The 25,591-nt window shown below is 39.9% G+C and overlaps 1 protein-coding gene across 4 annotated transcripts; it reads left to right on the top strand.

The window, feature by feature from the left end:
- The first annotated feature begins 1,351 nt into the window (after nucleotides 1-1,351).
- On the top strand, nucleotides 1,352-18,613 carry phka2 (phosphorylase kinase, alpha 2 (liver)). 4 transcript variants are annotated; one of them, XM_085273097.1, is made up of 33 exons: nucleotides 1,352-1,649; nucleotides 1,770-1,859; nucleotides 3,514-3,672; nucleotides 4,490-4,537; nucleotides 4,716-4,884; nucleotides 5,031-5,113; nucleotides 5,493-5,573; nucleotides 5,673-5,771; nucleotides 5,857-6,003; nucleotides 6,108-6,161; nucleotides 6,311-6,433; nucleotides 6,547-6,642; nucleotides 9,558-9,665; nucleotides 9,875-9,953; nucleotides 10,361-10,495; nucleotides 10,588-10,697; nucleotides 10,807-10,951; nucleotides 12,165-12,243; nucleotides 12,317-12,468; nucleotides 12,561-12,731; nucleotides 13,348-13,457; nucleotides 13,558-13,694; nucleotides 13,787-13,949; nucleotides 14,426-14,505; nucleotides 14,588-14,666; nucleotides 14,751-14,880; nucleotides 14,999-15,100; nucleotides 15,330-15,448; nucleotides 15,688-15,711; nucleotides 16,168-16,221; nucleotides 17,045-17,278; nucleotides 17,355-17,555; nucleotides 17,636-18,613. In XM_085273097.1, exons 2-33 carry the CDS (start codon nucleotides 1,782-1,784, stop codon nucleotides 17,807-17,809), a joined length of 3,723 nt encoding a protein of 1,240 aa, XP_085129223.1. In that variant the 5' UTR covers nucleotides 1,352-1,649; nucleotides 1,770-1,781; the 3' UTR covers nucleotides 17,810-18,613. The 4 variants fall into 4 exon arrangements, with proteins under 4 accessions (XP_085129223.1, XP_085129242.1, XP_085129247.1 ...); XM_085273116.1 differs by lacking the exon at nucleotides 16,168-16,221; XM_085273108.1 differs by lacking the exon at nucleotides 15,688-15,711 and having other exon boundaries at nucleotides 1,353-1,649.
- Nucleotides 18,614-25,591: the final 6,978 nt, after the last annotated feature.

Genomic DNA, 25,591 nt, shown 5'->3' with positions numbered 1-25,591 from the left:
GAAAATGGAAGGGAGGGTCAGGCACACAAAATGCAGCTTGTAGTGTCTGGGGGTCATATTTAGACAGAGATCCAGAAGGGAGGTGTATGGAGATGTGGTCCCAGTCCTGAAATTCAGATAAATTTATCTCCAATTGAGGTGAAGTTGACAAAGTTGGAAGTAGTCCTTCTTCATTATTCCAAAATAGCTTTAGAGTATGATGCTACCACCACCATGCTTGACAGTTGGAGCAGTTTTCTGTAAAACATGTTCAAAAGGGGTTCAAATCCATCATCTGTCTCGGTCTTTCTATGTGGAGTTTGCATGTTATCCTGGTGTTTGCGTGATATGCTGGTTTGCAAATTAGTGGCTTAAGTTGATAAGTTATTCTAAATTGCCTACAGGTGTTATATGTGTGTGAATGGTTTTCTGTCTCTGTGTATCAGATGGGTGAGCTGTCCAGGGTGTACTCCACCTTGCCTTGTGGCAGATGGGATAGACTCCAGTCCCCCCAGAAAATCCAAAATCATTATGAACTTGTACACCCAATTCTTGTTTTTTCTTTTTCTTTTTCTTTTTTAACAGCCATTAGAGACATACGCTATGCAATCATTCCTGGAAAAACAACTTTTTATGATTTGAAGAAATCATAAAAAGCCTCAAATTACCATGACATCTTTTGACCACATATTTTTATGCATTTAACTATGTATATTTCAATTAAATGGTACTTTTAACTGTTCTTTACTTTCCCTGATTTTGAAATCAAGATATACTGGAGATACATTTACTTGAGTACTGGACTAAAATACTGAATCTGCACTACAGCACAGTAATATAGTCCTGGTATACATAAATAATAAACAACAAGGGAAGTTTATGTCTGTTTGTGTTTTTTTCTGCTGGTATATCTTTCTCAGATTATACGTAAAAAGTCGTCTATACTGTCAACATTTACCCAATACACCAACTGTATATTCTTTATAGTGATGATGACTTTAAGGACAAAGAACAATGCATGAATTACATTTTAAGCAATGTGCAAAAGTACAGTTCTGTGGTACTCAACGAGTGTTTTCATTTAATGCTGCTTGAAAATCGAGGGAAATAAAGGGAAACTCTAGCTGAATGCATTTAATAGCTAGATACTTAAACTATTTACATTTTGTATATAAAATATAAACCCCCCAAAACCCAACAGTACATGTAATAAATCTATTGTTTGTGATACGAGCCATATAAACTAGCAGGATACTCGGTCAGTTTTCCCCATTTCTAAATAAAGTGAATACGCGGCTTAAAGCCTTGGAGTGGAAGGAACGAAAGTGATCTGGCGCCCCCTGTCGTCGAGCAGGGAAACAACAAGAACATAATGTATTTTTCTTTTACAGATTGGATGTACAGCCGCTCACAGACGTTTCTGCCCTCCAACCTCTCTGTGTTTGTGAGACCTCACGTCCTGTCTTCTGCGAGCCCTGACTCGTCTTATCAGGCGCTTTGACCGGGCCGTGTGGTCCTGTGTGCCTGAAAATTCATGCTGCAAGCTTAATGTTACGTGTTGATATCGTCAAAAAAACAGCTGGATGCTACCCGGCTAGCGAGCGCTAGCAGAGCAGCCTCTGCGGGGATCGAGTCGGCGAAACAGGAGTGGGAGGATGGGTCGCTGCCTGGTAAGACAGCCTACCTAATTTATTAAGCGAGAGCCGGTGGTGTTCGAAGCTTCGTTTACAAAGAAGTAAATGCCGAGCTTTAAGCGGTCGCTGAGACTTAAACTGTCGTTTTGTGTGCAGTGATCAGAGAGGATGAGGAGTCGCAGTAACTCAGGAGTGCGGCTGGACGGCTATGCCCGGCTGGTCCAGGAGACTATCCTGTGCCATCAGGTGAGTTCAGACATGCACCAGAGACGAGGCAGCGCAGTAAAGCTGGAGCACTTCCGCAAAGGTGGAGTGGAGTAAGGGCCCCTTTTTGCGCAATGTTACTGAGAAACGTTTGAATGAAGCAATAATTCAAGATCTAAATGTGGAAGCACTTATTTCAAAATGAAGTATGTTGCATACTGTGATTACAGTTACTGATGCGTTACTACCCGTGTACTAGTTTAGATGTTGCAGAATGTACGTGGTTGTATATGAAATACTTTCATACATTATTTCAGACACTATAGTCCATTTGAACGTTTAAGTCATGTAAACTTTAAACGAGACAACACCAGGACCCAGTGTTATGGATTTCAGTTATGCACATATCCTTGATTTCTCCTTCAGAAGCATTCTAGGTATGGACATGTTTTGCAGCCCATATAGGTTAGAGTTCAGCCAAAAGTGAGCTGCACAGAAATAAACAAAGTGTGGGCAAAGTTCAGGCACTGGAACAGGCTTAGGACTGGAAAGCTATGTACTGTTATCTCCTGGCTCTTGAGCTCACATTGAGGCACCATCAACAGCTGTCTATGCTAAACTGTGACCCAGAGAGTACTCAGCTGATAGGAAACAGCATCAGCTTTCCAGGCATAGCATATACTGATATGTCGGGGTATATGTTTAGTGAGAGAGGAGGGGGTGACACACTGATGTCTCAGGCTCCTCCAAATATAAACTGCAACTGCTGTATTATTGTTATTGGGCACACATGAACTTTCAGTAACTTTCAGTCAAAGGACTTTGATACTTTTTAACAATTTCAGTTTGAATTGTAATCAGTGGGACCATGCTTTCATTCATTTTCAGCTCTGCTCATAGGAGATCACAATAACACATATAAGAATAATAGCTATGAATCTGTGATAGCCAAAGAAGAATCACGCCTCGTCGACTTAAAGTGTGTATTGGGTCCTGTCTGTGCGTTGTAATCGTTGGTGGAGTGTTCAGCAGCTAGCTAAAAAGCTGCAGCTGTGTGTCTTGTCGTGGATCTTTCACACATGGATTATAGAAAAAAGCTCCTGCTCCTTCAAGCTTGACCAAAATTTGCACCAGCCCACATGGATAAATCAAATACTCTCTGGAGAAAAATGTTATGGTCAGATGAGACAAACATTGAGCTGTTTGGAAGAGTAAAGCTGAGGCTTTCAAACCTAAGAACACTTTACAAACTGTCAAGCATGGTGGTGGTAGCATCATGCTCTGTAGCTGTAATGCTGCTTATGATACTGGTACATTGCACAAAGTGGATGGAATAATGAAGGATGACTATCTTCAAATTCTTCAGCTTCACGTCAGATCAACAGCTAGAAAGTTGAAACTTGGACACAGTTGGGTTTTCCAACGGGACAATGATCCCAAACACACCAGAATTGGTTTTGGAATGGAGCTTCTGTAAAGGCCTTCCCAAAGCCCTGACCTCAGAAATGTTAAAGATTTGTGTTTGTGGTACAATCATTCAACTCTCAAAAAACAAAACAAAACAAAACCCTAAATCACAATTATGATCACATTCAGGCTCATGATGAGTGCAGGTAAACTATTGACCACAACTGTATCCTTCACACCACCCCTGTCTTTACTATTAGTTAACATGTCACATGTGTCTTGGTTTCAGAATCCAGTGACAGGACTTCTTCCTGCCAGTGCGCAGAAGAAGGATGCCTGGGTGAGGGATAATGTTTACAGTGTCCTGGCGGTGTGGGGGCTGGGAATGGCCTACCGGAAGAATGCAGACCGCGATGAAGACAAGGCCAAAGCTTATGAACTGGAGCAGGTGTGTTTGCAACATAAATAGAGCGAGTGAAAAAGGGGCCTGTGCATTCTTTCAGTTATGATGGGTTAAATATTTGAGGATAGCAATACTTAGTAAAACTTTAATGAATGTGGGCTGTAGTTAAGCTAAAGTATCACATTAGCTCAACATAAAATATTGTTTTACTCTTAAATAGCTTAAAGTGAAAGTGAATATAAAAGAATCACATTTGTTTTGGTCAGCACTGCGATCATAACGTTTTAGTAGGCTTTAGAAAGAAGAGGATTAAAGAAAGAGGAAAGGATTATTTCATTCTGACATAACATAGTGCACATGCTGAACATGCACAGGCTTTCACCCATACATACAACCTACAGTGCATGTACTGAGTGCCATCAATCAACAAGTAGCACTCTGCCCCTAATTATAGAGTAAGGTGTTATAATGTCTAACTTTAAAATCAGGCCAGCACTGATAAAAGTTTCTGATTAAGATTCATTAAAAGAATTGCTAAAAATTATCTAATGTGTATGAAAAAAAACCCCAATTCATAGTTCTGTTAGAATTTTTTAAGTACATTTTTAGCTCTTGTAACTTTGAGTCAGTGTTTAATAGTCCAAGCTGATAAATTTGCTAACCTGTTTGATAGAATACAGCAGATTGCAAAAGTCTTGAGCCCCCCTCCACGGGTTCTTGTGGGAAATGTGAGAATAAATACACAGAGCTACAAGAGATGATTGTAACTGTTTCCTTTCCAGCTTGCTAGAAATAGAAAGTAAATTGCATCACGGTGAGATTTTTGCCGTTTACTGATAGAGCTGTTTTTGTTTGCTGGCAGAGTGTGGTGAAACTGATGCAGGGGCTTCTGCAGTGCATGATGAGACAGGTAAGATATACCCTGGGTTTGAGTATTGGACTGCTGGGCAAACAAAACAAACAACTTGATGACGTCGCTTTGTACTGTGGAATTATTGACGTTGCTGATTAGCTTATGAAGAAACTCATTATAAACTTAGCTAAAGCTATAGACAAAAAACAATGAGTCTTTGGTCATGTGTTTCCAGGTGGCCAAGGTGGAGAAGTTCAAACACACCCAGAGTACAAAAGATTGCTTGCATGCCAAATATGATACTCCCACTTGTGCCACAGTGGTCAGAGATGATCAGTGGGGTCATCTCCAGGTGGACGCCACCTCGATTTACCTGCTGATGCTGGCACAGATGACAGCCTCAGGTACAATAGTGATGCAGACTGCTTTTTTTATGTATATATATAATTTTTGCCTTTTCTTTGCCTTGGTGTTGTAACATCATGTTATTAAAGAATGAGTTTTCCTTTGTTCAAACAGAACTGAACATAGTTGTTATCTTATCCCGCAGGTCTTCGTATCATTTCCAACCTGGACGAGGTAGCCTTCATCCAAAACTTGGTCTTCTACATAGAGGCTGCCTACAAAGTAGCGGTGGGTAATGTTTTTTAGAGGTCTTGTTTGGGTATGTGGTGTCTGGAGGGTGACATATGAGTAGTTAAATGAAAAGACACAGAATAAAAGCTGCTCCCAAAGTATGTGCATGTCGAGTCTTCTACTGTAACACGTCCAGATGTTTGGAAACACTTCTGGGTTTTGGACTGACTTCAGAGGAGTGTAACCACAGGTTTTTGAAACAATGAATGAAAGAATTATTAGTAAAAAGTCAGAGGTTTGTTTGTTTGTTTGTTTTGTTTCTGTTATCATAGTTTAATGATAAATTAGTGGAATAGGCTTTTCAGTGCCATGATGAGTTTCAGTACTGGAGAGTTGCTATAAAGAAATGAAGCCATGACCATTTTTACCACTGCAGGACTATGGAATGTGGGAACGAGGTGACAAGACTAACCAGGGCATTCCTGAGCTCAATGCCAGCTCTGTAGGAATGGCTAAGGTACAAAGGATATGTGATATTTAATAATTATCAGCATTTATGATACACTGTACTGTCCATTCATGGATATAGGGATTCATCTGCATATGCACGTTGCAGGCAGCGCTTGAAGCTATAGATGAGCTGGATCTGTTTGGTGCTCATGGAGGGCCAAAGTCAGTAATCCATGTGTTGCCTGATGAAGTCGAACACTGTCAGGTATCATTTTTAATTAGCCTTTAGCTATGGTAGCATCACCTCTGTTTGTCTTTCTTGTATTCAGCGTGCTGTTTTTCCCCTTCAGTCTATTCTGTGCTCCATGCTGCCAAGAGCTTCAACTTCAAAGGAAATAGATGCTGGTCTTCTGTCCATTACTTCTTTCCCTGCGTTTGCTGTGGAGGATGCTGACCTGGTGGCCGTGACGAAGTCAGAGATCATAAGCAAACTGCAGGTGAAGTCAAAGCATAAACAAGCTGGACATTTCTGCCAAGGAAAAGTATATTGTTTGGTATTTTGACCTGCGCTCTTTAAATTCTACTCTTTGCTTTATTTCAGGGTCGCTATGGCTGCTGTCGCTTTATCAGGGACGGATATCGTTGTCCCAAAGAGGTGATATATTCTAGTATTAAGGCTCATGGGACATGTAAATGCATTACAGCAGCGAACCCAGGGAGGAGGTGCTCTTTTTTAGTGAAGAGTATAGATGTCTATGTTTTTTTGCAGGAAAGCTTATGTAAGCTCCTGATCTTTCTCTCTAGGATCCATCTCGGCTGCATTATGATCCTGCTGAGCTCAAGCTATTTGAGAATATTGAGTGTGAGTGGCCTGTGTTTTGGACTTACCTCATCCTGGATGGTATTTTTGCTGGTGATCAAGTTCAGGTAAAGCAACCAAAGACACTGGTCCATATGCACTTTCTGCTGTACTCACACAATCATTGAGTCACTTTGGATATGGCTTTTTTAACAATAACAACAAATTTGCTTTTGTACAGGTGCAAGAGTACCGTGAAGCACTGGAGGGTGTTTTAATCAGAGGGAAGAATGGCATTAAGTTGGTGCCTGAACTTTATTCTGTTCCTCCTGACAAGGTATCCTAGACTCACGGAGAGCACAAGATACAGTTAGTGCAGTTAGTACCTCTGTACACCACCATAGTATGGGTTATATTTTAAAATGAATGTGTGTTTTAAGAGTATTAACAAAAGTATTGCATTAGCTATGTAGGAATTACAGCCATTTTTAAACATGGTCCCACATTTTGACAGATATACAGTGGGGCAAAAAAGTATTTAGTCAGCCACCGATTGTGCAAGTTCCCCCACCTAAAATGATGACAGAGGTCAGTAATTTGCACCAGAGGTACACTTCAACTGTGAGAGACAGAATGTGAAAAAAAAAATCCATGAATCCACATGGTAGGATTTGTAAAGAATTTATTCGTAAATCAGGGTGGAAAATAAGTATTTGGTCAATAACAAAAATACAACTCAATACTTTGTAACATAACCTTTGTTGGCAATAACAGAGGTCAAACGTTTACTATAGGTCTTTACCAGGTTTGCACACACAGTAGCTGGTATTTTGGCCCATTCCTCCATGCAGATCTTCTCAAGAGCAGTGATGTTTTGGGGCTGTCGCCGAGCAACACGGACTTTCAACTCCGCCACAGATTTTCTATGGGGTTGAGGTCTGGAGACTGGCTAGGCCACTCCGGGACTTTCAAATGCTTCTTACGGAGCCACTCCTTTGTTGCCCGGGCGGTGTGTTTTGGATCATTGTCATGTTGGAAGACCCAGCCTCGTTTCATCTTCAAAGCTCTCACTGATGGAAGGAGGTTTTGGCTCAAAATCTCACGATACATGGCCCCATTCATTCTGTCCTTAACACGGATCAGTCGTCCTGTCCCCTTGGCAGAAAAACAGCCCCATAGCATGATGTTTCCACCCCCATGCTTCACAGTAGGTATGGTGTTCTTGGGATGCAACTCAGTATTCTTCTTCCTCCAAACACGACGAGTTGAGTTTATACCAAAAAGTTCTACTTTGGTTTCATCTGACCACATGACATTCTCCCAATCCTCTGCTGTATCATCCATGTGCTCTCTGGCAAACGGGCCTGGACATGCACTGGCTTCAGCAGCGGAACACGTCTGGCACTGCGGGATTTGATTCCCTGCCGTTGTAGTGTGTTACTGATGGTGACCTTTGTTACTTTGGTCCCAGCTCTCTGCAGGTCATTCACCAGGTCCCCCCGTGTGGTTCTGGGATCTTTGCTCACCGTTCTCATGATCATTTTGACCCCACGGGATGAGATCTTGCGTGGAGCCCCAGATCGAGGGAGATTATCAGTGGTCTTGTATGTCTTCCATTTTCTGATGATTGCTCCCACAGTTGATTTTTTCACACCAAGCTGCTTGCCTATTGTAGATTCACTCTTCCCAGTCTGGTGCAGGTCTACAATACTTTTCCTGGTGTCCTTCGAAAGCTCTTTGGTCTTGGCCATGGCGGAGTTTGGAGTCTGACTGTTTGAGGCTGTGGACAGGTGTCTTTTATACAGATGATGAGTTCAAACAGGTGCCATTCATACAGGTAACGAGTGGGGGACAGAAAAGCTTCTTACAGAAGACGTTACAGGTCTGTGAGAGCCAGAGATTTTCATTGTTTGAGGTGACCAAATACTTATTTTCCACCCTAATTTACGAATAAATTCTTTACAAATCCTACCATGTGGATTCATGGATTTTTTTTTCACATTCTGTCTCTCACAGTTGAAGTGTACCTCTGGTGCAAATTACTGACCTCTGTCATCATTTTAAGTGGGGGAACTTGCACAATTGGTGGCTGACTAAATACTTTTTTGCCCCACTGTATGCACCCGTTCTCATAGTAAGGGCTACATTATTGTGTCATGGTCTGACCTAATCCACCTTTCATTGCTTTGTTTTGTTAGACCAGTAATTTTTTAAAGCGGTCTTGAGCAGTAATTCTCTAAGCTTTCTGAAGATCTTTCGAAGTTTGTCTTTGGTCATTGGCATCCTCTTTTTCAGTCCAGTCCTCATACCTGACCATTTTCAGAGAAATGCTTTTTATGGTTTGTTGTTACTGACCTGTGAATCGTTCTGGCATAAAAAGGCAAATAACTCAAGGGATGAACCTGTGTTGTATCAACACATAACAGACAACTTGGCAAAAAAAAAGAAAGATAAATTATATCTTGAAGCATTTTGTTACTATCTGGGGAGGACGAAAGAAGCTTTTTTTTGTCTACTACATTTCTTTGGCATATATTTCAATTAAATCACTGCACCTATTTCCCATTTTCCTAGTGAAATATACAAAATGATGGGGGACTCAAGATTGTGCTGTAAATTAGTCTAAAGAAACTTAATCAAAGATACAAAATTGAGTCTTTCATGAAGAATACTTTTAAAATGTCTGTTGTAATATGACACATATGCCATAGGAGCAGCTTTTACATGTGCAATGCTATTGTAGTGTATTATTTTATATTTTTTCAGTATCAAGTTTAACCATAATTCGTTGCATTGTCCTCTAAAAATCAAAAGGTAAAAAAATGGTTGTGCCAAAAAAGTTTTATTTATTATTTATATATTTACTATTTGTTCTATATAGTTTGTAGAAGTCATTAAACTTTGTTTAATGACAAATTTTAGACAAGTGGAAAAATTAGCTAACTAATGATGGTTTAGCGCTAATTAGGGAACATTAGCATACTAGCATTTGCTAATTAGCTAATTGCTGCGGTTAATACTCTTTTCCCTGTTTTTTGTCATCATCTATATTCTATAAAGTTGTAGTTTTGTTCACCTAAGGGTTATTTTTGCTAATTTTACTCATACATTGTCAATCTGTTGGGTAGAAATATTAGCTCCAGACTCTGTCTGCTCCCTGCTGTTCTGTTTACCTGTTGTGATAAAGACAGGGACTGTTTCAGTGTATATATCTGTTTATTAAGATACCAAAAAAATATGTACCTCTTGCAGGTTGAGGAGGAGTATAGCAATCCTCACTCAGTAGACAGGGTAGCCATGGGTCAGCTGCCACACATGTGGGGACAGTCACTCTACATCTTGGGGTGCCTTCTGGCTGAGGTAGGTCCTGAGCTACACACTAGCTTAAATGTTAGCTAGCCACAAGGCAACTGTTTGTTATCATTGTGTGTATGGCAGACAAATTGGGAATAATGCAGTATTCGAACAGACATTCAATACACAAAAACCACCTCACTTTTTATACGTATAAGCATTCAACGAATGTTATAAATCTTCTGCTTCGTCTTGCCTTTTCTTTTCGGATTAAGGGTTTTTTAGCACCAGGAGAGATAGATCCGCTCAACAGGAGATTCTCTACAAGCTTCAAACCAGATGTTGTGGTACAAGGTTGGTGATTAATTTGTAGGAAACTGATATGGGCTGAGAGTTAAAGTCTGGTACATTAAGCAAGATATTAACTAAACACTGCTTTGAAAATAGAGGGACTTTCAGCTTCAGTAACCAATGTCACATTTCTGAAATTAGTCATTTCTGATGTTCTAAAGTCAGCATATTTTTGTACACACCATTGCACCATTGTGCACACCAATTCATGCAAGCACTTTTTTATGCTTAAATGCTTTTTATCTAACACTCCAATAAATGCATCGGAGAGCAACTTGGGTTTAGTAACTTGCCCCAGGATATTTGGCATCCAGACTGGAGCAGCCAGATATTGAACTACCAACATTTTAATATATTTTAAAAATCTTTAAATATCTAAATTGCTTTTTATATGTTTTTTTTTTTTTTAGTTTGTGTTCTAGCAGAGTCGGAGGAGATCCAGGAGTTGTTAAGAGATCTGGGGATCGAGGTACAAACGATGGCAGAAGTTCTGCCCATCAGGGTCATGCCAGCTCGCATCCTGAGCCATGTCTATGTTAGACTGGGTAAACGAGCACTCTTTTCCTTACAGTGTACACCTGTGCATGTGTGTTCATATTAAAATAAATAAGAGTACCATCTGGTGTCTCTGCCACAGGGAACAGCAAGAAGCTGAGTCTGAGTGGGCGGCCGTACAGACACATTGGTGTCCTGGGAACATCCAAATTCTACGAGATCCGAAATCGCTCTTACATATTCACCCCTCAGGTAAAACTAGGGCATGTTGTGACCTTGTTATGTTAGCCACATTAACATTAATAATTGAACAATAAATATTTGAATTTCTATATTTCTGCTTGGCCCCCCCTTTGTTCAGTTTCTGGATCAGCACCATTTCTATCTGGCTCTGGACAACCAGATGATTGTGGAGATGTTACGGACCGAACTGGCCTATCTCTCTTGTTGCTGGAGGATGACAGGGCGGCCCACGCTCACATTCCCAATCACCCGTAGCATGCTGGGTAATAACCAAAGCATATCAGTCTGTAATTGTTCTACATAATATAATTAATAATTAGGGCTGGGTATCGTGACTGATTTCTAGAATCGATTTGATTCCGATTCACAAGGTCCCGAATCGATTCAATTCGATTTAAATCTGGGAAATTTTGCCTCAGACAGTCAGAAATATTATAATTCAGATCAGCACATTTACATATTTTTGTACCTATAAAAAGGAAGCTGACACACGCAAGACTTTATCAAAGGTGTGAGCGTCACAGCAGAGGCGTTTGTGTCAAAGCAGCTGAAGATAAAACAGAAAAACATGAAGCAGATTTTCCTGTTCTGGATTTTATAAAAATATTCTGCAGTCGATCAAAAACGAAAGAAAACAATTAATCAGCACATGAACATCACCTCTGAAGTTACAGCGGTTTTATTACAGACACAGCGTTTTGCATTTTGTATCATTTTAAAAAGTTTAAATTTGTTCAGTATTGAACGGCAGAAATTAGGTTTTTCTTTTCGGAAGTAAGTAAAAGGAAACAAACAGCGTCCGACAGCCTGTAAACAACGGCAGAGAATGTGCATGAAGTGTGACTTTATCCTGGTGGAAGCAAAACAGCAAAAGTCAGAGTGAATCCATGACGATGTTTGTGTGAAGCGTAGTTTGGATCTTCTTTTGCTGCTGGTTCGGTCAATGTTGTTTGGAGAGAGATCAAACTAACAGCTTCAGAATCAGCGCAAAAAGGGCGTGAACACAAAGCTCGACCCGCCGACAGAGTCAGCGAGCTGTCGGCTTTCAGCCCCGACCGTGTCCGTGCCGTCGGTGAGAAAGTCACAGCTCACTGATCCTGATGCGTCGGCGGGTCGAGCTTTGTGTTTATGTCTCTGTGCAGAAGCCTGTTCCTGCTCTCAGTTACTGTTTTCATCTTTGGTGGTTGTTGAAACTGAGATTCTGGTATTTCGGGCAAAATAAATTTATATTAAAAAATCAATTCAGGATTTGAATGAATCGATATCACGTTATCCAAGCCAGAATCGATTTTAATCGATAAATCGATCATCAAAACCCGCCCCTATTAATAATGTACTGTATTTTTAAGCTAATATAAAAAATAAACTTAGATGTTTAGACTGCATGTTCAAACAGGAGATGTCACTGCTGAACACATGAACTGTGAGTAGCTCCTAATTTTTTACCTGATGAATGTCCATCTTTTTTCTGTCTAGATGAAGATGGAGAAACAATTGATTCATGTATCCTGTCAACTCTAAGGAAACTACAGGATGGCTATTTTGCTGGAGCGAGGTTTGTTTCCCTCTATAGCTTAAAACAACAGATGATGTGACTTTTGTATAAAGTTTGTGGCTGACCACTACAGGGTGCAGATGTCAGACGTCTCCAGTGTCCAGACCACTTCTTTTCACACTCGTCTCAGCTTCCTGGATGAAGAGAATGATGACATATTGCTTGAGGATGGAGGCGATGATGATGATGGATATGGAGAGGAGTATAATATCTGTCGTCCCTCGGGTAATTACTTATTGTCCAAGACTGTACAGCAGTTGTGTGGCACAATTAATTTGTCCTGTTTGTAAACATGGTTCAATTCGATTTAACTCTAGATGACTCAGAAGATGTATTTGACCAGTACCTCACCCAGCTCCTTCACAGCACCACTACCAAGTGCCATCTTCCTCCCATCCAGAGGGGGCAGCACCATGTCTTCAGTCCAGAACATACCACAAGAGACATCCTGTCTTTTATGGCGCAGGTCCAGGGCCTGAACGTTCCCAGTGAGTTTCTCAACAATGTAATGACCATGCTAGTTTTCATGCTAGTGCAGATACACTAACCATAGTGTGTATTTAAAAGATGGATGTGGTCACCACAATGCCACCAATTGTTTTGTGAAGCCTTGTCTTGAGCGTTTTGGTTGTTTTGTTTATTTGAGACAAGCACAGTGTCAGTGTGACTGAAAATGTTTGCTGAGGTCACACATTAAGCAAGGACTTTCACCCCCTGCTGGCCATTAGAAGGACAGGCAGGTTTATGGCACTCGAGCACTGGCTTCACCCTCCTATCACAGCCATCTTTTATAAGGAGTCTGTAATGATATAATAAGACTGATGTTAGATTTTTTTGACACTAAGCCATTGTCAAGCCTGTCAAACCTGCACAGGTCTGGTCTACCTCCTGAACCCAAGGGACGAGTCATCACAGTGCAAGCTGTTACTGCAGTAAAAACTGTGATTGAAGGAATTTTCTAATAATAATCCAGTAATAAGCAAAGGTCCCTGTTTAACAGCAAAGCAGAGACCTTAAAAGGCATTTTTTTGTAATAAGCTGCCAGTGTGTTAAAAAGCAGAGACTCTCTTTTTAATGCTCCGTTTTAATGACACGTATTTTCAGAGTCTTCCATGTATCTGCCTGTGACTCCGGTCAAGAGCAAACATCGCAAATCTCTCAACCTTCTTGATGTTCCTCATCCTCAGCACGGCCCACAGGCGAAACAGCACAAGGTAGGCACAGCACATCCTTCCACCAGCAAACTCACTTCTCTCATGACGTCAGTATTGCTATGAGTACATTTGTCTAACCCTGGCACTTTTCCTTTACTAGTCACACTCTGCTGCTGATCTTCATCTGCCGCGAGACTCTCAGGGCAACACAGACTTTGAAGCATTGGTCAGGCAGCTAAAAGAATGCCCCACTCTTCAGGACCAGGCTGACATCCTCTACATTCTCTATGTGATGAAGTATGATTATCAAGACAAAAGTAGAGCAAACGTTTGATTAAAAAATGCTGCTTTTGTAATTGCCCGTCGTGTGTTTTTGTTCTCTTGAGCAGAGGAGCTGATTGGCTGGTGGAGTTGTCAGGTCCTGGGCAGGGTGGGGTCAGTGTGCGATCACTGTTGGAGGAGCTGTACGTAGAAGCCGGAGCCTGTAAAGAGTGGGGGCTCATTAGGTACATCTCTGGAATACTGCGCAAGAGGGTGGAGGTCCTCGCTGAGGTCAGTGTCTTAGGAAAAAGGTGGCTTAGCACCTGGTTGGAGATTATTTTAAACAAAGTGTGTCAGCAACTTGCAGCAGAGATTATGTGCTTGACTTGGACACCTAAGTAGTAAGACAGCACTACCACCAACAGCATGATGATGCCATTCCACATGTAGCCACAAATTGACCTTACAAACATATATCATAAATCATGTATACTTATATATTCAGTCTTTATCCATGTCATTGGTATCTTCCATGTGGATCAGTCACTGTGATCAGATATCTGGACTTGTTCTGATCCAGTGTTGTTGAATCATTGCTGACTGTTTGTTGACCTACCCTATTCCTCCTGCAACAAACAGCTTCAGTCACTCACTCATGCTACAAGTAAGATTTAGGAAGTTCCTAATAGGTGTGTTTTGAACAGGATCAACAGTGTCCATGGCCATTTATTAATAATTCATTCCACATGTATTTGTCCTTTCTGCAGGCCTGCACAGATCTGATTTCCCATCACAAGCAGCTGACTGTAGGTCTACCTCCTCAACCCAGGGAAAGAGTGATCACAGTGTAAGCCGTTATTGCAGTAAAACAGTGTGGCTGAAGAAATCTTCCAATAATAATCCAAGGTCTCTGTCCTGATTCTTTTCAGCCCTCTTCCGCCAGATGAGTTAAACAACCTCATCTACGAAGCCAGTGGTCAGGACATCAGTGTAGCAGTGGTCACTCAGGTAAATCAGTCACCGTTTGGACTGACTGATAATTTTTTCACACACCAATCTTACAGCCTTGAACTGTGTGTGTCTGTCATGTAGGAAATCATGGTGTATCTAGCCATGTATGTGCGCTCCCAGCCCGCTCTGTTCGGGGACATGCTCAGACTCAGGATAGGACTCATCATGCAAGTGATGGCCACTGAGTTAGCTCGCAGCCTGCACTGTTCTGGTAGGAAAAAACACCCAAACACAACGTACACATGCACATGCACGCATAACCGAGTGGTTGAGCAAAGGAATTAAGTCTGCAGAGTGTGCAATATGAAAAGCTTGAAATGTCTTTGTAGGGGAGGAGGCGTCAGAGAGTTTGATGAGCCTGAGTCCATTTGGCATGAAGAACCTACTGCATCACATCCTCAGTGGCAAAGAATTTGGGGTGGAGAGAAGCAGTGAGTTTTGTTGTTCCCTATGCATCCATCCCTCATCCCTCAGGAACAGCTGAACACCTTTGTAATAATCATGGTCATATATTTTGTTGCTCTCACACAGAGTCTATGTATTCTACACCAGATCAGGAACCTTGTTACTTAAAATGATTAATCAGGAAAAAATTTATTTGACTTCCCCTTAAACAATCCTGAATCTTTGATCTGTGACTCCTGTTTTTTTTCCCATCAGTGCGCCCAATCCAGTCTGCAGCCACTAGCCCTGCGATATCCATCCATGAACTAGGTCACACAGGAGCTACAAAGACTGAACGCACAGGAATACACAAGCTAAAGAGTGAGATAAAACAGGTGGGAATAATAGGACATAGAATTCTAAGTATTGTAATTTAAGTATATATATTTAATCTGCTTCAAGTGCCTTTTTATCTATCTATCTATCTATCTATCTATCTATCTATCTATCTATCTATCTATCTATCTATCTATCTATCTATCTATCTATCTATCTATCTATCTATCTATCTATCTATCTATCTATCTATCTATCTATCTGTGAATATAATGACACTGTTCTTCTCTTTTTGCAGCTGGATGACTCTCGCCCTACAAGTGTGGGTTGGCTTTAATAATATCTAGCATGTGACTTTTTCTGACCTTGGTCTAAATGACTAAATCAGTCTAAATCCATAGCTGGAGTGACTCTCATCCCATCCCATGACAGTAGGAGAACAAGACTTGGACTTCAGATAACTTTTCTGCAGTTTGATGAACCAGTCCAGACCTTCATTAAGCTGTTTTCCCCCCACCCCCATAACCCATCTTGTTATAGCATTTGGTCATGGATTGGCATGGTTTGTTTGTTAAAGGATTTCTGTTGTGATCAGCCCTGTCCAGCTATCGTTTTGCTTACAGCAGTCTTTCTCGTGTGCTGATTTTCGCAGCTCTGTTGTCATTTTTACTCATGCCCTTGCTCTGTGTGGCTCCAGCGCCATCATATTTGCAGTGCGACAGCCGTGTGAACCATCTCAAACTGTTCTCTGTCATCTGTCATCCATATCCATGTGTAGATCTTCAGTGGCGGTTTTTCCTTGAGTAGCAATGTCACATCGCCTCGCTCTACGGTAAACCATTTCACCTCGCCTGCTTCATGTCACCTTATTTGTTTTAAGGTTGCAATAGGAAGTATGTGTAGACCAAGCAAACTCCATTCGGATTTCATAGTTTATGTAGATATCTTACAGTTTACTCGTGGCTTTACCTATTTAAGGATGAGGATGCTGTTATTTTGTAATCTATTATTATTAACAACGGTTTTAATGAGAAAGCAAGCGCTCACAAATGTACCCAACTAACAAGTATAGTGTGTTAGAGCTCAATTGATAACTTTCATCTATTTATAAATGATGAAACAGTACATATCAAGACAAGATTCCAATTCTTTGCATTATGTTAAAAACAACGTTAACATAACGTTTTTATTTGATCTCATATCAGCACGGGCTCTACTGTGGCCGAAGCCTGGGGTAGCTTGTGATCATAAATCTCTGGGTCTGGGAGACGTCTGCATTTATAATAGCTTGGCAAAAATAACCCTGGGTGTGTTTATCATAATGAAGCAATGTGGCAGCTGTTGCAACATTATACTGTATCATTTCTGGTTGGAAGATAATTAGTAAAGGCACAAGCTATATCAGGCTGTTACTACGGCTACAACACTAGTTAGTAAGCTCTTTAGAGTATTTATCATTAACACCAATAATATAATAATAGCAGCCTTGTCCTTCAGCATATATACTAAAGTGCTTTTTTGCCAAGTTTGATGGAGTGTCAGTATGCATGGATAACTGCATGAAAGGTGGAAAAGCTATCATTTCGTGGTCTGGTGAGCTAAAAAAAAAGTGCTCCAATATTTCAACCTTTTTTACATGTTTTGGCTCGCCACAGCGGTGCAGTAGCCCTTCCACTCCCAGTGGAATGCTGTCCCCGGTGAGCACTTGTCCAGGAGACGGCCAGCTGCACTGGGAGGAGAGGCAAGGCCAGTGGCTGAGGAGACGCAGGCTAGATGGTGCCATCAACAGAGTACCTATGGGTTTCTACCAAAAGGTGTGGAAGATCCTGCAGAAGTGCCACGGTCTGTCCATCGACGGATACGTGTTACCCTCTTCTACCACAAGAGAGGTAGATACTCGCAGACCTGCTGCAGATTTGGACTTCCTGCATATGTGTGTGTTTAAATTCTGTGTTTTCTGTTTAGATGACAGCAGGAGAGATTAAGTTTGCAGTGCAGGTTGAATCTGTGCTGAACCACGTCCCTCAGCCAGAGTACCGGCAGCTGCTAGTGGAGACGGTGATGGTTGTGGGCCTGATAGCGGACGTAGACGTGGACAACATCGGCGGCATCATCCACGTGGATCGCGTCTTGCATTTGGCCAATGACCTTTTCCTCAGTGACCAGGTACTAACAGAGAAAGGTTTTTGGTCTGTTGCAAGTATTCGTTCACTGAGCTTCACTCTGCGTTACCTCTTCATCTTTAGAAATCCCACGGCGCCAGTGAGTATTTCCTTGAGAAGGACCCAGCAACCGGAATCTGCAACTTTTTCTACGACAGCGCTCCTAGTGGTAGCTATGGCACCATGACCTATCTCTCCAAAGCAGCAGTCACTTACGTCCAGGACTTCCTGCCAAGTTCCAGCTGCCTGATGCAGTGAATGGGCAGACTGGTGTGTTTTACTAACAGACTCTATAAACACCCGAAGAGGCATGTTTCATAAAACTAACTTTTATCACCTCATACTGTTCATGCGGTGCTTGTAAGTATACTCTTTAATAAGCTGTGTAGCGCTCATATAACTGTTCTAACATCGTAGCCTTAGCTGCCAGTGCAGACCTCTGTATTTCAGTTTATTTCGTCTTTGTGAGTCTAGACCGTAAACCTATTTATTTTGTGAACGTGCTGCTCAGACGTATGTTTATGACATTTACAATCTTACTCTGTTGTCTGTCTTGTAATTTATCGTATGTTACAGTTCTATTCAGGCTCAGCATTTACCAGAGGAATGTCAATCATATGTGCACTACTTATTCCTCATAAATCAATTTCTGCTGTTATTCTCTATTTTTTACTTAGTAACATCGTAATTTATTGTTCTGCTGTAATTAATGAGATAATTCCCCAGATATGTGGGAAAAACAAGTAAAATATACAACTTGTGCCACAGATTAGCTTTTCACTCACACATGACCACGTTCATAACAACACATGTATTTATTTTTAAGTGTGATAGTTTCCATGTTCTTTATTATTTTGTTTTCATTGCAGCCAATTATGTTTTAGTACTAACAATACTCTGTTTGGGAACAGTTTTTTAAAAATCTGTGTTGTGTGTATAAAGATAAAAATCAGTCTATTTCTGCAAATCTCCAGGGTTATGCTACTGATATGTCTGGTCAACTTTACCTCAACATATACTAAAGGTTTGTTCATTTAGTGTGAAATAAAGAAAGAAAAAAAAGCTTTCATGTGTCTTTTTTAATATGCACATCCATTTTCCTGTTTCACAGAAAGGACTGCAATGTAGTAATTAATTTACAGCAAAAGTAAGTTAACGACTACCCAACAGGTGGAAGTTGGCCAGGTGTTTTCCTTGGCATAGACTAGCAGTGGGTGTCTAGTCTGTTTTCCCAGCTGCTGAAATGATAGTAGGCCTCTTTTTGCTGACATTTTTATCTGCAATAGTAGCGCAGTAGAGTAACCACATGTGCAGTTAATGATGGCTCAGTGTCACTATTAGGGTGTCAGTTCTGTATAACAGAAGAACTGATATAACTAAAAAAAAACTACATTAAAGATTAAGGGAGACTTATTGTGCTAATTTCCAACTCTATAAAAATCCTCATGGACTACTAGATCATGATTACATGATTCACGTTTGACAGTAATTCTTTGTACTGAACTTTGGTGCAACCCGTGCACATTCACTCTCTATAACAAGCTTCTATATCACCCTCCAAGTCAACTTCCTTTTGAGCAACTTCTCTTAGCAAACAGGTTTGAACAGCGCCTCGAGGCAACTGTTGTTGTGATTTGGCGTTATATAAATAAAATTGAATTGAACAGCAAGGGAGTGTAGCTGCTGATGCATTTTGGCATCATAAAGATCTAAGACTCAAAGTGTGCATGTCCAGAACCATATCCATTTTCCAAAACAGTCCCATCTTTTATTAGAGACTTACAAAATTGTCCTAGTCATATGCAGGCCCGATTTGAATATAAGACATAAGTCAGACCATCTCAGACCTACTAAGTTTGTTATTTTGCAGCTTTTAACCTTTTACTGGGAACTTGAAATGCTTGCACACGGCAAATTTCACAACCCTAGAGAGTTACTGGAGGATATTACAAGACTGTTACCTTTTATCTTTCCTAAAAAAAAAAAAGGTCATTGTTAAGATGCAAATCAAGGAACTGTTTACGATTCCTTGCCAGATAAAGCATTAACTGAAAATATAAATATTGTATTACAAATTGCTATATTCATATAGCTATTTTCTTAAAGTTGCAAAGTGCTTCATAACTGAAATTTTGTAAAGCATTAAAAAAACAAGAAAAAGTTAAAAACATTTGTTAAAAAAAAAATCTATTTGATTCAAATAAAAAATAAAATAAAAAATAAAAACGTTACCAGGATGTTGTTGTTCAGACAGGGGCTAAAATCCTGAGATGTGATAAAAACAAAACAAAAAAACAAACAAACATTGGGATTTGAATAACATTTGTGCAAAATGTTAACTCACTGCAGCTCGTGGACATTTCTGACTGTTTGCAAAAACTCACGAGCAAAAAAACAAATCCACCTATACCCAACCTCATACCGGTGTAATGACATAATTTCCCCGAAAGATGGCAGCATAACAGTGCTACTGTGATGTAAAGGTTTTCGCTAACTGCTACCAGAGACCGGTCTGATAAGCACCGGTCTGATAAGCACACTACAAATCCCATGTCACTGGTATCTGAAAAGATCTATGGCCTGTGTCCCTGTTCTTCTTCACCAACATTAGCTTTTTTGTGTGTTGTTTGCTTCTAAAATGCAGTTGAACGCTGCTCTGTCGACACAGTTGTGCTGCTTTCAAATACTGTGTGTAAAATCTGTCAAATTACCGTGGTGCGTTCAAGCGCTCTCCTTTTACCATATAATTGCTTCAAATTTAAGCAAGTATGATAATAATAATAATTTATTATAATTATAATTATGATGATAAAAATACACACTCCTTATTTTTTCTATAATTATAGTTGTTGGAATTGATATTTCTTATATTGTCATTTGTGCTAAAATATATAGATATATAATCATTGCCTTTATGTGTCCTAATATGGCTATCATTATGAAGAAAAGGCCGGACAGTCAGAGGATTTATTTTCAACCATCTAACATTTCCTTTATCTGTGTCTGTGCTGACAAAATGTGCTTTCTTTATTTAGAGTGCAGCTTAGTGCAGAGACGAGCTATGTTACATTTGGAATGGACCATGTTCTGTTTCTTGAGGTGCAAGACTTCACACCTTTAAATGTTCATTTGAGATATGACCTATTGCAAGTCCCTGTTTTTATGTTTAGCAAGACGCTTATGTCTGCTTTTCTGCATACCTCATACACACAGTTTAAGTTCATTGAAAGGTCATATGTGTATGTATGGTATGGCTGGAAACACACACACACACATACATGCACCTACACACACAGAATACAGACACTGATGTTGTTCAGATATGACTGCTTAAGAATGTCACGTGTATTTGTAATTGCATATTCATGAATGATTGCTTGTTGACAATAAAAAGGGCTGTAGCGAAGGAATCAGTCAAAGTTGGCTAAGGACAGGTGAAGGCCTGGGCTGACTTCCCTCGCGAGCCACAAAGACAACAGAGCTCTGTCTTGACTTCTTTTGTCGTGCAGTTATTGAGTGTCTCGTTTTCCAGCGGGGTTTGTGTCTAGATAAACCCAACAATAGTTATTTAGACCAACTAGTAAATGAAGAGAAAATGTGTGTATACAACTGATGCCAAATCAGTTTCTAGCGTACTCTCCATCTCTGGACTCTGGTGGAGACAAGAATACATTTAACTAAACATCTTATAGTTTTAGACAAATAATTTAGGGACCTCCCACTGGACACTTATATTTTACAATTTAAGAAATAATAATAAAAAAATCATCAAATCATACTGATTACTTAACAGCGCTCATATAACTTTTACATAGTATTATAGTGTGCCAAGGTGACATTTAACGAATACATAACCAATGTTCCCTCTAATTTTTTATGTGTCTGAGCGAACACACAAACTCCCTGAGCGATCCCGTGGACCACTGTGAGCGACAGCAGATGCGTGCACTGTGGTCACGCCAGCATCGAATCCATCCAAGTTACATGGTTTATTAAAATAATCAAATTACAGCATTTATGTTAGACTACTTTTAATTAACTGCTTTATCCCACGTACAATGAAAATTTAAAAACATCTTGTTCATGACCTGTGTAGTATGTTAACACTATTAGAAGTAAAAATAACTTGAACTCCAACTTTGAAAACACAACTTTTTATTATTATTATTTTTTGCTCTGACTTGTATTATGAGTCTGTGGTCTAGGAGAGAGTCCTGTAACTCTCTTTCTGCAAAATACAGTATATAAAGACCAATGCTGGGCAATTAATTATATAGTTACTTCTTCAAAAAAGTAACTCAGTTTTGCAAACAACAAAGTTTTTTGCAGCTGTTTAACCTAAAAATGCAGCCAAGGCGTTTTTTTAAATAAACATTTCAAACTATTTACAGAACAATCAGCTGTTCTGCATCAAATCTGATGCCACACAAATCATTTGTGCCACTCCAAAAAATAATTTCTGTCCACTATGAGATAAAGGAGAACAACAGCCTGATACCTGCAGGCCTGACAACAGGAGATGTATCACTGCTGTAACACCTGTAACATTCAGTAGTCGCCTCATTGTTCTGACACACACAACAAAACTATTGACTACACTACACACTAACTACACAAGATTTGCGCTAAACATCGCAAATCTCTCACATCTCAAAACACCGCCGTCACTCCTAAAACTTCCCCCTCCCTAAACAACTAAATGCCATGTTGCCATATCATTTTTTGATTGGTTGACATGGTACATTTTTCGACCAATACGACAGGGTTGGGGATGTTTTGCTCACATAAGGGGAGTGCTTTCGAGCGTTTTCCGTATAAAACGCCGTTTTTACTGTTTCTTCCCACAGTAAATATAAACAATGATAGTATTCAGGAAGAAAACCAAACATTGCATATAATTTTATCATAACTCTGGTTTTACGTGGCCTATCAACCAGAGGCGGAGCCAGACATTTGAAACACCCGGGGCTTAGCCAAAAAGTGTAGTATGCATGTGGGATTTTTTTTTTTTTTTGGGGGGGGGGGGGGGGGGGGGGTAGAAATGACTGAAAGATTAATTGGCTCTGTTTTGAGTTTTGTTCAAAGAAGAATGACTTCATATAGGGAAAAATATATATCATATGCAGGACACCTAAAACTAGTTTTTTAATTAGGCAGCAAGGCAGAACAAGGTCAGGGCTGTATCAAGACACGAGGACTAAACCCCAATTCAACCAGACCCAGAACTGATCCAGAATTAAAACAGGACTACAACAGTTCAAAATCAGGACTACTGAGGACTTAACCAAGACAGAACCAGAATCAGAACTAGATGATAGCAGCACTAAAAATCATCATAGACCTGCACTACACTTATTTTTTTAATTCTACCAAAGTCCACTATTTAGATTGAGAAAAGTTTATATAATTATTTAGCCTTGTTGTGCAAACAAGCCTGCAAAACATAATAAATATAGAATTTGAAAAATAACAAACCTAAAAAGAAACACTAGGTACGAGATACATGAGGACCTATGATACAGTGATACTTTTGGTAAACAACCATTTGACTAACATGTGTGTCTCACCTGCTCTTGTTCATCTCTGTTCTGTCCTCATTCTCCTCTCTCTCCCTCTCTGTTCCTCTCTCTCCCTCTTTGTGCTGACAATCATCAAATATACAGTTGAAACCAGATATTTACAAACTCTTCAGATCAAAACACTTTTATAATTGTAACATCAAATCAGACTAAATGTTTATTTTTTAGATTGATAAATATAAAAAACATATTTGTTAACTTTAAGAGTAAAGAGAGAAACTATCTGTATTTCTTAATTGTAAATGGCACCAAATTGTATTCAAACTGAGCCACACTTATGGAGCTCCACAATTATTTTCCTGGTGTTTTGGTTGACATCTCTTGATTTTCCCATGTCAAAGAAACAGACTCTGTGTTTTGCCTTATATGCATCCACAGCTGTGCCACCAGTTTACTCACATGGACTCTACTAACCTATCAGAAGCTTCTTCAGCTCAGAATGGAATCGTCTGGAGTTTTCTTATTAATTAACAATAAACTTAGTGTACATGTACTCCTAAATTTGATGAAAGTGATAAAAAACAGAAATCTCTGTCTCTCTTTATTCTGACATTTAACTAATTCAAAATATATTTCAATATTTATCTAAAACAAAAGTTTACTCTAAATTGATGTTGTACAGTAAAAATGTTTTATGTTTTCTCCCTAAAGTGTATGTAAATATCTGGTTACAAATGTGAATATCCTGCTGTGTACTGAAATCCCTCTTGTTTTGCATAGAAATATACTGAACAACATGCAAAGCATAATATATAAAATAACATCAATCAGAGTTTTTTCTTTGAAAGAACCCTCTAATGTCCATTCTTATATTTCAGTACATAACTGAAACCGATTTAGTCGGGGAGGGTAAGAACTGAAAATATGAAATAAACACACGTAAGCTAAGACTCTCTAAAAAAATAGCATTTGTTCGGCTTTTCATTTTGCCATTTGTTGATTCACTCGAAGAGCAAGTAACGTAATATTGGTCAAGTGATCAGTTTGATATCAATCTTTCGTGATGCACCGTCATATTTACATTATTTGTACGGTACGAATGATTTGCTTTGGTACCTGGTCAAACTTAAGCTCTCCTTGGTATGGCTGGCTCCGTTTCTCCAACAGCGCACACAGGTAGCAGCTGCCCCGCCCCCTCGCTCAGTCGCTTAGTGCCTGAGCTCAGATCATACCAATATCAGGGGGGATTCACGCACAGTCGTAAATTCCCCCAAGTGTGCACTATGTGCTTCGAATATTGTGTGTACTTTTTGTTTTATACAGTTGTCAGCCAGGCATCTATGAAAAAATTACACTCCAAAAGACCCCGGGCTTCTGACAAAACAACCCGGGCTTAAGCCCAGTAAGCCACCCCCACGCTCCGCCCCTGCTATCAACACAACTGGTATAAAGTCCACACTTTTTCCGTCAGTTGTTCCGTCTGTCCTGCTCACATCTCCAATGGTTGTACACGTTGTCATTAACGTGGCTTCACACCACATCAGCCACGCTGCTTTGCTAGCTAAAACACTGATGTCGGCACATAAGGACGCTGTCATAGTCTGTCAACGACGTTGATTAGCTGCGTATATACGAATGTGAATCGCATCATTGGCTGGACGGGAGCAGCCAGTCACTTACTGACTAACACTGCAAAGTTTTAATCTTAATTTCAGTTCTGGTTAGATTTTTTTTTGTGTGCGCAACACAGTTTTTCTGTGCGCAGAGACCGTGCCAGTAGTGCGCAATTGCGCACGCGCGCAGCTTAGAGGGAACATTGAACATAACCATTAGAAAAAAACACACACTAACAAAACTGAAACGCAAATTGTTTAAAAATGTTCGTATCATAAATTTATAAGGTTGCTTTGGAGGAGCCCAGCCAAAAGTAGTCTGTTAATCAAACAAATAAGGACATTGTAGCCAGTAAAACAACTGTTTTTTTTTTCTTACTCTAACAGTATTGAAAAATGTCAGTCTTGAAGGTGAACAATGAGACCTGCTAATTTATTACAAGTGGACACTATTAAATCTGTCTTAATTTAAATTTGGGGTGTGGTACTAGCTCCTTTCAGCATTTCATTTTGTGACATAGCCAGGAGCCAGTGTCATTCCAGTGAGCATGAGTGAATAATTTAAACATGTAGGCAGTAACAATGTTCCAATCCCTCATAGAGACACAAACTACTCGCCCATCAGAGCTTCATGTTTTGTCCCAAATCCTTCCGGTATACTCAACATGCTCTCTTTTCAACTTTTTAGTTTTCTTGCTAAATATAATCTAAAGTGCTGCTGCACTGGTAAACCTTAAGACACTCGCAGGAAAACATTTCAAAGGTGACGTCAACAAGTTCACATCCATTTTCTATAAGTGACAGGGAGCAAGGTCAGGAATTAGAAGTAATATATTTCTGTGCATTCCCACCCACAGCCAAAACTCTCCAGTAAAGGTGCTTGTAATCTGTCCACTTTAATGCAGTAA

Source organism: Mchenga conophoros, linkage group LG1 (genome assembly GCF_057382185.1).
Source record: "Mchenga conophoros isolate Kocher_MC1m ecotype Shallow Benthic linkage group LG1, M_conophoros_male_GT1.1, whole genome shotgun sequence".
NCBI lineage: Eukaryota > Metazoa > Chordata > Actinopteri > Cichliformes > Cichlidae > Mchenga > Mchenga conophoros.
This window is presented reverse-complemented; position numbering and strand designations above follow the sequence as displayed.